At 53.1% G+C, this 9,246-nt stretch overlaps 1 protein-coding gene across 1 annotated transcript; it reads right to left on the bottom strand.

The window, feature by feature from the left end:
- Positions 1-874: 874 nt before the first annotated feature.
- LOC121270497 (gastrula zinc finger protein XlCGF26.1-like) lies at positions 875-4,873 on the bottom strand. The gene is made up of 2 exons (XM_041175826.1): positions 4,654-4,873; positions 875-2,521 (listed from the first exon to the last, which is right to left on the bottom strand). The coding sequence occupies exons 1-2, from the start codon at positions 4,666-4,668 to the stop codon at positions 1,283-1,285; spliced, it is 1,254 nt and encodes a 417-aa protein (XP_041031760.1). The 5' UTR covers positions 4,669-4,873; the 3' UTR covers positions 875-1,282.
- Between the last annotated feature and the right edge of the window lie 4,373 nt (positions 4,874-9,246).

Below are 9,246 nucleotides of genomic sequence, written 5' to 3'. Positions count from 1 at the left end.
GGGAGAGAGAGAGAGGGAGGGAGAGAGAGGGGGGGAGAGGGAGACAGAGGGAGAGAGAGAGAGACAGAGAGAGGGAGAGAGAGAGAGGGAGGGAGAGAGAGAGAGACAGAGAGAGGGAGAGAGAGAGAGGGAGGGAGAGAGAGGGGGGGAGAGGGAGACAGAGAGAGGGAGAGAGACAGAGAGAGGGAGAGAGAGAGAGGGAGGGAGAGAGAGAGGGGGGAGAGGGAGAGAGAGGCAGAGAGAGAGGGGGGGAGAGAGAGAGAGAGGGAGAGGGGGAGAGAGAGAGAGAGGGAGAAAGAGAGAGAGGGGGAGAGAGAGAGAGAGAGGGGGGAGGGGGAGAGGGAGAGAGATGAATCTTGAATGTCACTGAAAGCAGGATCTGACTCTTGCTTCTTCCGGTTTATCGGCGGTCCCTCAGGATCGAGGACGGCTGGCTTCCGCTCCAGTTCGGCGGAGACTCTGCCGCGGGGGCAGAGGGGGGAGGGGGGCAGGTGGCTCTTGAAGGGGGTCAGGCAGGGTGGGGGGGTGGCATTGGGAGGTTTGTGCGCTGCTCTGTCTCCCTCGACTCGGCCCCTGCCCGTCCCCCGGGTGGGTGAAGCCTCTCGGTGGCCGATCGGCGTCTTCCCGGACGAGCGGCCTCCGTTTTCATCGGTCGTGAGGTGGTGGGAATGTCCAATCTCTGCGGGGTGGGGTTTGGGGCTGCTCCGAGGACGTCCCTAAACGTTTCGGCTGTCCTCCCGAGGGTCTTCCGGCCGCGACCGGACCTCGAGTGGCTTTGGGAGTCTGGCCGGAGCTGGTTTGGAGTGGTTGGCGTCTCGGCGCTGGGCCAGTTGGCTTGGGCCGGGGGGGGTGGGGGGGGGAGGGTGGGGGGGGGTAGAGGGGAAAGACGCCGCCGGTTTCGGACGGCCCTTTTTTATTTGCCGCCGGATTCGGAGGGCGCGGTGATGAGATCTGGCGGAGAGACCGGTTTCCCCGCTCGTGGAAGGATCGAGAACCGGACGGCGCCGATTGAAGCCAATTAGCAGGAAAAGCAAAGGCGACGGTGGCGAGAGGGGTGGGGGGAAACGTTTGTCAGACAGGGAGCGGTTCGGATCTGGATCGCCCCGAGAAGTGTGGCGGAGGCAGGTCCAGCCGTGGCTTTGACCACGGAGTCCGACCGTCGGCTGCGGGAGGGAGGAGGCCGGGGAACGGCACCGAGGGGAAACGGCTGGGCCGAAAAGCCAGGGCGGGCGCGGCGGGTGCGAGGGGTTCCTGCGCCGTAGCGGCTCCGCGGCCGCTGGAGTTAACTGTGCACGTGCCGGTGCTTCCGCAGGTCCTTGGCGGATTTGAAGCCCTTCTGGCAGTCGGGGCACTCGAAGGGCCTCTCGTCGCTGTGGACGAGCCGGTGCTCGCGCAGGGAGGAGGCCAGGGTGAAGCCCTTCCCGCACTCGGGGCAGGCGAAGGGCCTCTCCCCGGTGTGGAGCCGCTGGTGGGTCAGCAGGCTGGAGGACAGGGTGAACCCCTTGCCGCAGGCAGCGCAGGCGAAGGGCCTCTCCCCGGTGTGCACCCGCCGGTGCTTCAGCAGGCCGGATGGCTTGCGGAAGCCCTTCCCGCAGGCGGTGCAGCCGAACGGCCTCACGTCGCTGTGGACGCCCTGGTGGATCTTCAGGTACTTGAGGCTCTTGAAGCTCTTGGCGCAGACGGGGCACTCGAAGGGCCTCTCGTCCCGGTGGACGTGCCGGTGCTCGCGGAGGGAGGAGGAGAGGCTGAAGCCCTTCCCACAGATGGGGCAGGTGAAGGGCCTCTCACCGGTGTGGGCGCGCTGGTGGACCAGCAGGGCGGACGACTCGGTGAAGCCCTTCCCGCAGGCCGGGCAGGTGAAGGGCCTCTCCCCGGTGTGGAAGCGCTGGTGCTGCATCAGCTCGCGGGCCCTCTTGAAGCTCTTGCCGCAGTCCGAGCAGGGGAAGGGCCTCTCGTCGGAGTGGACGGGGGCGTGGGTCAGCAGGTGGGAGGACTGGCTGAACCGCTTGCCGCAGCGCGGGCAGGCGAACGGCCTCTCCGCTGTGTGCAGGCGCCGGTGCCGGAGCAGGGCCGACCGCTGGGTGAAGGCCTTCCCGCACTCGGAGCAGGCGAAGGGCCTCTCACCGGTGTGGACCCGCCCGTGCGTCTCCAGGTGGCCCGACTGGTTGAAGCCCATCCCGCACGCCCGGCAGGTGAAGGGCCACTCCCCGGTGTGGCTGCGCCTGTGCTTCTCCAGCTCGGAGGGGAAGCTGAACCTCCTGGCGCAGTCGCCGCAAGCGTACGGCCGCTCCCCGGCGTGGGCCCGCCTGTGCCTCGTCAGGCTGGAGGCTCTGCTGAAGGAGCGCCCGCACTCGGAGCAGGCGTGGGGCTTCCCCGCCTCGCGGCCGCTCATTCCCTCCTCCTCCTCCTCCTCTGCGAGCGGGCGGCCCGCGCTGTTCAGGGCCTGCTGAATTCGAGGGGCTTGACGCGACGCTCGGCTCGGGCCTTCCCTCCTCAAGCCGCCCTTCTTCTCACGAACGCCCTGAAAAACAGGTTTCACGTCGGGTTAAGTCCAGTGGGGGAGTTCAGAACCGACCGACCGACCGACCGACTCGCTACCTCGAGTTCCTGGCGAGGTCACGCGATCCCAAGAAACGTGAGTCATGAGGTGGCCACTGGGCCCAACGGGGCCTGCTCCGCCGTTGGATTAGATCTGGATGGACCTGACTGTGGTCTTCACTCCGTTTTGCTTCAGGGTTTTAGGGGCTGTGGGAGGTCACAGGGAGACGGGGGAGGTGGGGGGTGGGGAGGCAGCCACGGAGAGAGATTTGAAAACAAGGATGACAATTTTAAACTCGAGGTTGCGGCGCTGGGCTGGGAGGTCAGTATCGGTCAGCAAGGATGGGGGTGATATAGGGGAAAGCAACGAGGGCGCTGTCACGGTCACCTGTCCCCAGAGCCGCCATGACGCAAGACAGCGACGCTGCCCCTTTAAATGTCATTACCTCCAGACAGCGCTGTCCCTTTACATTGCAAAGCAATTCAAATCCTACAAAGGGAGAGGAGGTCTCTGTCCCTTTTTAAGTGAGCAATTTACCCCCTACGCACCCCCCCACCCCACTTTTTAAAAATTTGGTTTAAGAGCAGAATATGGAGGGGGAGGGGTGTTGGTCACAATTTTAAGGGAGCTATCAGAACAATCTCAGGTCTGGCAGCATCTGCGGAGATGAACACAGTTAACGTCTCGAGTCCATATGACTCTTCAACAGAACTAAGTAAAAATAGAAGAGAGGTGAAATATAAGCTGGTTTGAGGGAGGGTGGGACGGAGAGCTGGATAGAGGACCAGTGATAGGTGGAGATAACCAAAAGATGTCATAGACAAATGGACAAAGAGGTGGTGAAGGTGGGGTATTACCTAAGGAATGTGCTGATTAAGGGTAGAAAGCAGGACAAGCAAGGTACAGATAGCCCTAGTGGGGTGGGGTGAAGGGAAGGGATCGAAATAGGCTAAAAGGTAGAGATAAAATAATGGATGGAAATACATTTAAAAATAATGGAAATAGGTGGGAAAAGAAAAATCTGTATAAATTATTGGAAAAAACGGTGGGGATTGGAAAGGGGGTGGGGATGGAGGAGAGAGTTCATGATCTAAAATTGTTGAACTCAATATTCAGTCTGGAAGGTTGTAAAGTGCCTAGTCGGAAGATGAGGTGCTGTTCCTCCAGTTTGCGTTGAGTTTCACTGGAACAATGCAGCAAGCCAAGGACGGACATGTGGGCATGAGAGCGGGGTGGAGTGTTGGAATAGCAAGCGACAGGGAGGTCTGGGTCATGCTTGTGGGTCCTGCAAAGTGGTCACCCTGTCTGCGTTTGGTCTCTCCAATGTAGAGGAAACCGCTTTGGGAGCAACGAATGCAGTATACTAAGTTGAGGGAAGTGCAAGTGAAATGCTGACTAGATCATGAACTCTCTCCTCCATCCCCACCCCCTTTCCGATCCCCCCCTTTTTTCCCAATAATTTATATAGATTTTTCTTTTCCCACCTATTACCATTATTTTTAGATGTATTTCCATCCATTGTTTTATCTCTACCTTTTAGCCTATTTTGATCCCTCCACCCCACCCCACCCTCACTAGGGCTATCTGTACCTTGCTTGTCCTGCTTTCTACCCTTAATTAGCACATTCCTTAGATAATATCACCACCTTCAACACCTCTTTGTCCTTTTGTCAATGACCTCTTTTGGTTATCTCCACCTAATCACTGGTCCTCTATCCAGCTCTACCTGTCCTGCCAGCCCCCACCCCCCCTCTTAAACCAGCTTATATTTCACCTCTTTTCTATTTTTACTTAATTCTGTTGAAGAGTCATGAGGACTCGAAACGTTAACTGTGTTCCTCTCCGCCGATGCTGCCAGATCTGCTGAGTTTTTCCAGGTATTTTTATTTTTGTTTTGGATTTCCAGCATCCGCAGTTTTTTGCTTGTATCAAAACAATCTGTCCAGCAATGAAACACTCTGAGCCTCTCCTCTCCAGGTCCAGGCTGCAGTCAGTGACGACATCTAAGCTTGCTCCCACCTCCCCCTCCCAGCTCTGATTGGTTGGAGGACCGGTGGTCCTACGATCGGTTTCAAGCCCGCCTATTGGCTGGAGGATCACTCAATTTCCCCCACCTCGGATCTGAGCATTCCGATTGGTCCGGGCGCACATCAATCATCGGGATCGACGTCGGAGGGCGAGAAGCGTTTCGGGCACATTCGACGGGCTTCAAAACACCGGATGCGATAGAAGGAGGGACGAGGGCGAAATCGAGGGAGAAGGGCAAAAAAAAAACGATTTAATCGAATCTTTCGAACCAGCCTGTCTTCACGGACAACCCCCGGTGTCAGTCAGGCCGCGCCGATCGCGTCTCTGCGTCGTGACGTTGGAGTGCGTCGCAGCGCGTGATCGCCGAGGGGCGGCCCTGACGGACAGGGGCTCCGGCCAATAGGAAGGCCGGGGCTGGGAGGACCGAGCTGGCGACCGGTCCTCCAACCAATCGTGAAAAAGGGGCGGGGCCTTCTGTTTGTGGATCAGCTGGGCTGATCCCGCCCCCCCCACCCATTGTGACATTGGCTCCCCAAAGTCACTCAACAACAACAACTTGCATTTATCCAGCGCCTCTATTGGAAGTAAAACAACAACCAGAGAAAATGTTGCGGATGCTGGAAATCCGAAATAAAAACTAGAAATAAAGGCTGAAAAATAGCCAGCAGCAGCACCCACGGAGAGAGAAAAGGGGTTACTGTTTCGGTCCACTTGAACCTCCAACACTCTTTAGAAGCCTAACTCCCATCAAGCAACAAACCCTCTATTTCCCACTCGGTAACATTGCCCAACCCCACCCCTGTCTCAGTTCATCGGCTGCTGAAGCCCTCATCCACACCGTCTTCACCTCCCAGATGCGTCTATTCCAATGCACTCCTGGCTGGTCTCCCACATTCAACCACGCCGCCCCCCCTCCCCCACCGTAAACTGGGGTCCTCCAAACTACCGCCGCCCTATGTCACAGAAAGTCCCTTCGTCCTCACAACCCCCTCAAATCACTGCACCATCGGTGGCCGTACCTTCAACTGCCTAGGCACCGAGCTCTGGAATATACATGTCCCAGTGACCCACCCCACCCCCTGACACACACACACACCTCTGCCTCTCTATGCCTTTTTCCTCCTTTTGAGATGCCTGTTAAAACCGACCTCTTTGACCAAGTTTTTTGGCCATTTGACCTAATATCTCCTCATGTCATTATTTTTTTATTCATTCACGGGATATGGGCTTCTCTGGCTGCTCCAGCATTTATTGTCCATCCCTAGTTGGCGTTGAGAAGGTGGTGGGTGAGCTGCCATCTTGAACCGCTGCAGTCCGTGTGGTGTAGGAACGCTCGGGTGGGAGTTCCAGGATTTTGACCCGGCAACAATGAAGGAACGGCCGATATGTTTCCAAGTCAGGATGGCGAGTGGCTCGGAGAGGAACTTCCGGGTGGTGGTGTTCCCATCTATACGCTGTCCTTCTAGAGGGTAGTGGCCATGGGTTTGGAAAGTGCTATGCAAGGAGCCTTGTTGAGTTACTGCAGTGCATCTTGTAGATGGTATGCACTGCTGCCACTGTGCGTTGGTGGTGCACTGTTTCATAACGCTCCTGCAAAGGGCCTTGGAACATTTCATTACATTGAAGGTGCTGTATCAATATAGGTTGTTGCTAATCCTTCCAGGATGAAACATTGAGCCCAGTCTGCTTTCCCGGGTGAATCCCATTGCCACCGGTTTGAAAAGCGGGGGCTTGGGGATGGGGGGGTGGGAGTTCTCCCCACTGCCCCTGTGTCAACGCTTGTACCTCAATCAACATCCCTAAAAAAAAAGGCTTATCGACCGTTGTTACAGTTCTGGGGTATTGCTGTGCAGGACCTGGCTGCCAGGTTTCCTACGATACAATAACAATGACACTTCACATGGACTCCATTGGCTGTGCAGAGGTTGGGGGGGAGGGGGGTGGGGGCATGGTCCTGAGGTGGTGAAAGGCGCCAGGGAAATTCAGGTCTGTTTTTCATGACCTGCTTCCCTGAAATGCACCTGCACTCTCCACTTGAATCGCTCCCTGTGGCGGGTGAGTTCCACATTCTCACCGCTCTCCGAATTCCCTACTAGGTTTCTTGGTGACTATCTTATATTGACAGCCTCTAGTTGTTCTCTTTCCCGACCAGCGGAAACATTGTCTCTGTGTTTCATCCATTAAAAAACCTTCGATGATTTTTAACATACCCCCCTCGGCCTTCTCCGTTCAGGAGGGAGATAAAGAGACCCAGCCTCTTCGTCCAATCCGGATATATACAAGCCCTCACTTTCTGGTCCTGGTGGTGCGTATCTCCTCTGCACCCTCTCCAGTGTCTCTGCATCTTTTTTTAACAACATGATGACCAGAAATGTACTCAGTTCTCCAAGTGTGGTCTCCGACGAGAATGGCATAACTCCTTTGTTTTTCAATTCAATCGCTCTGGAAATAAAGCTGAAGGCTTGGTTGGCTTTATTTTAATCAATGGTCTTGCTAACCTGAGGCACAATTTTTAGTGATTGAAGTATTGGTACTCCGGGATTCCTTTGCTCCTCTTTCCCAGTTGGATTCACATTTTGCATGAATCATTTCTCTTAAGGCTGGATTTTTCTTTGACAAGGTGGCAGGACATGGCATTACCTGTACCCTTGGATGCAAACCTGCGATATTTTTGTTTAGAAAAGGTTATTACTTCACCTTGGAACTGTCAACGAGCAGGCCTCTGCCAAGGAATCATCTGACCTTTATGGTACTTGAGGAAGATCTGATTGGTTGGTTTTGAACATCAATCACTCTAAAACCTGAGAAGACTAAGGTTGGAAACTTGCTGGAAATCACATGGGAGGGAGGAGAAGAAACGTAAGTTGTGAACCTGCTTGTTCTGAAGGCCGCCTTGTTGGGGAACAAGCTGAGGAAGGAAGGCTACCCTAACTGGCTCTCTCTCTTTCTACCTTGCCAGAAATTCTGTGTGGTTATCAACCTGTAGCCAGAGAACCCTCATCAGAGTGCAACTGGTCTGCATGTGGACCTACAAAGCTGAGCCCAGTTGGTGAGCACTTCCAGATGTCCACCGGGACCAGTGGCCCATCTCTACACGAGGGAACTCCAGGTCGCCAGCCTCGAGACCCTGCGAACATCATCCCTTTATTTTATAATGGCCAACTTCCAAAGCTCATCTCTGCAGAAGGACGCTATCTGTTTGACCTTTGTTTGTCTGTGTGTGTGCTGGGGGAATTCTTTAGGAAGATAACGATAGGTATACTTCCCCATTACAATTGTGTGTTAACCAGTACTTGCAACTTGTTATAAAGAAGTTTTGTTTTATAATAAACAATTGTTCTGAGTTTATTGAAAGAAACCTGGTTCAAGACTCTTTTGTTCCGGGCAGCAGTAGGGGGAATGGACAATTGGCTATTTTGGTGAGAAAATCAAAATTTTAAATTAATGCAGAGTAGTGGGGCTGGATCATACGCGCACTCCTACCGTCCCGGTCATAACAATTTGTTAGGTAATATGTTATGGCACAGCCAATGGTAAATGCTGAGCCGCTCAAATCGCAAAGGGAAACTTGAAACGACTGCCGCAACTGTTCTGCAATTAGTATTTGGTTCGAGACGCGTGCCTTGAGTAATAAGACCACCAAGTCTTATAGGTTTCTTACAAAACTAAATTAAACCTTTATTAATAGAAGAAATGATTTGAAGCACATACATAGATCTACAAATTACTACAATGATAACTTCTAAACCCCTAGTTAACCTAACTCCCAGTTACACTTCCGTTAAGGAAACGTAAGACACCTAGATTTTCGAAGGCCCAGGCAAAGAAACACGACACCCCAAACAATCCAATTCAAAGTAAGTTTTCTTAACTTCAGTTTGTAGACAGCAGCTGGAGGCTTAGATGCGGGAGGCTTTTCACACTTGTTAGATCTTACAATGCCTACCCTTACACACAGCCTTCATTCCTTTATACCTATTTTCCCCTTTGAAGGCAAATTCCCATCGTTTCACTATGTCTCTCGTAATGAAAAAATCTAAAATAGTACCAATTTTACCAGTAATCCTTGGGAAAAATAAACACACTGTTCCTTAACTTCTCCTGGATAGGTGAAACATTTCACTCCCTCTTTGTATTCAAGCTAGTCTGGGTTTATTTAAAAATGCAAGTGTTCCCTTTACACCTATGTTTACCTACTTAACATTTCAAACCTATCTTCTGATGCATCAAAGCTTTCAGACCAGCTGCCTTTAATTCAATTAAGTCCCACACACATACACACACACACACACACACACACACACACACGGACCCATTGATACAGGCCCCACTATTGCTCTACAATAAATTCCAATAACATTATAAAAATTATTATATCTTCCTGACAAATATGTAACCCCCTTAATTTTTCCTGCCAAAACGCAATACCTTACAGTTACCTGTGTTGACCTACATATGTCAATTATTTTCCCGTTATGCACGTTTAATATCCTCTTGTAATTTGTTGCAGTCCTGCTCGTTGACTACCTTCCCCACAACCCATTCCCCCACCCCCAATTTGGTGTCATCTGCAAATTTTGAAATTGTGCTTTTGATTCCAAAGCCCAAAGCATTAATAGAAATTCCTTTGTTTCCTCATGGGACACGGGTGTCGCTGGTGAGGCCCCAGCATTTGCTGC

This window comes from Carcharodon carcharias, chromosome 27, assembly GCF_017639515.1.
Source record: "Carcharodon carcharias isolate sCarCar2 chromosome 27, sCarCar2.pri, whole genome shotgun sequence".
NCBI lineage: Eukaryota > Metazoa > Chordata > Chondrichthyes > Lamniformes > Lamnidae > Carcharodon > Carcharodon carcharias.
This window is presented reverse-complemented; position numbering and strand designations above follow the sequence as displayed.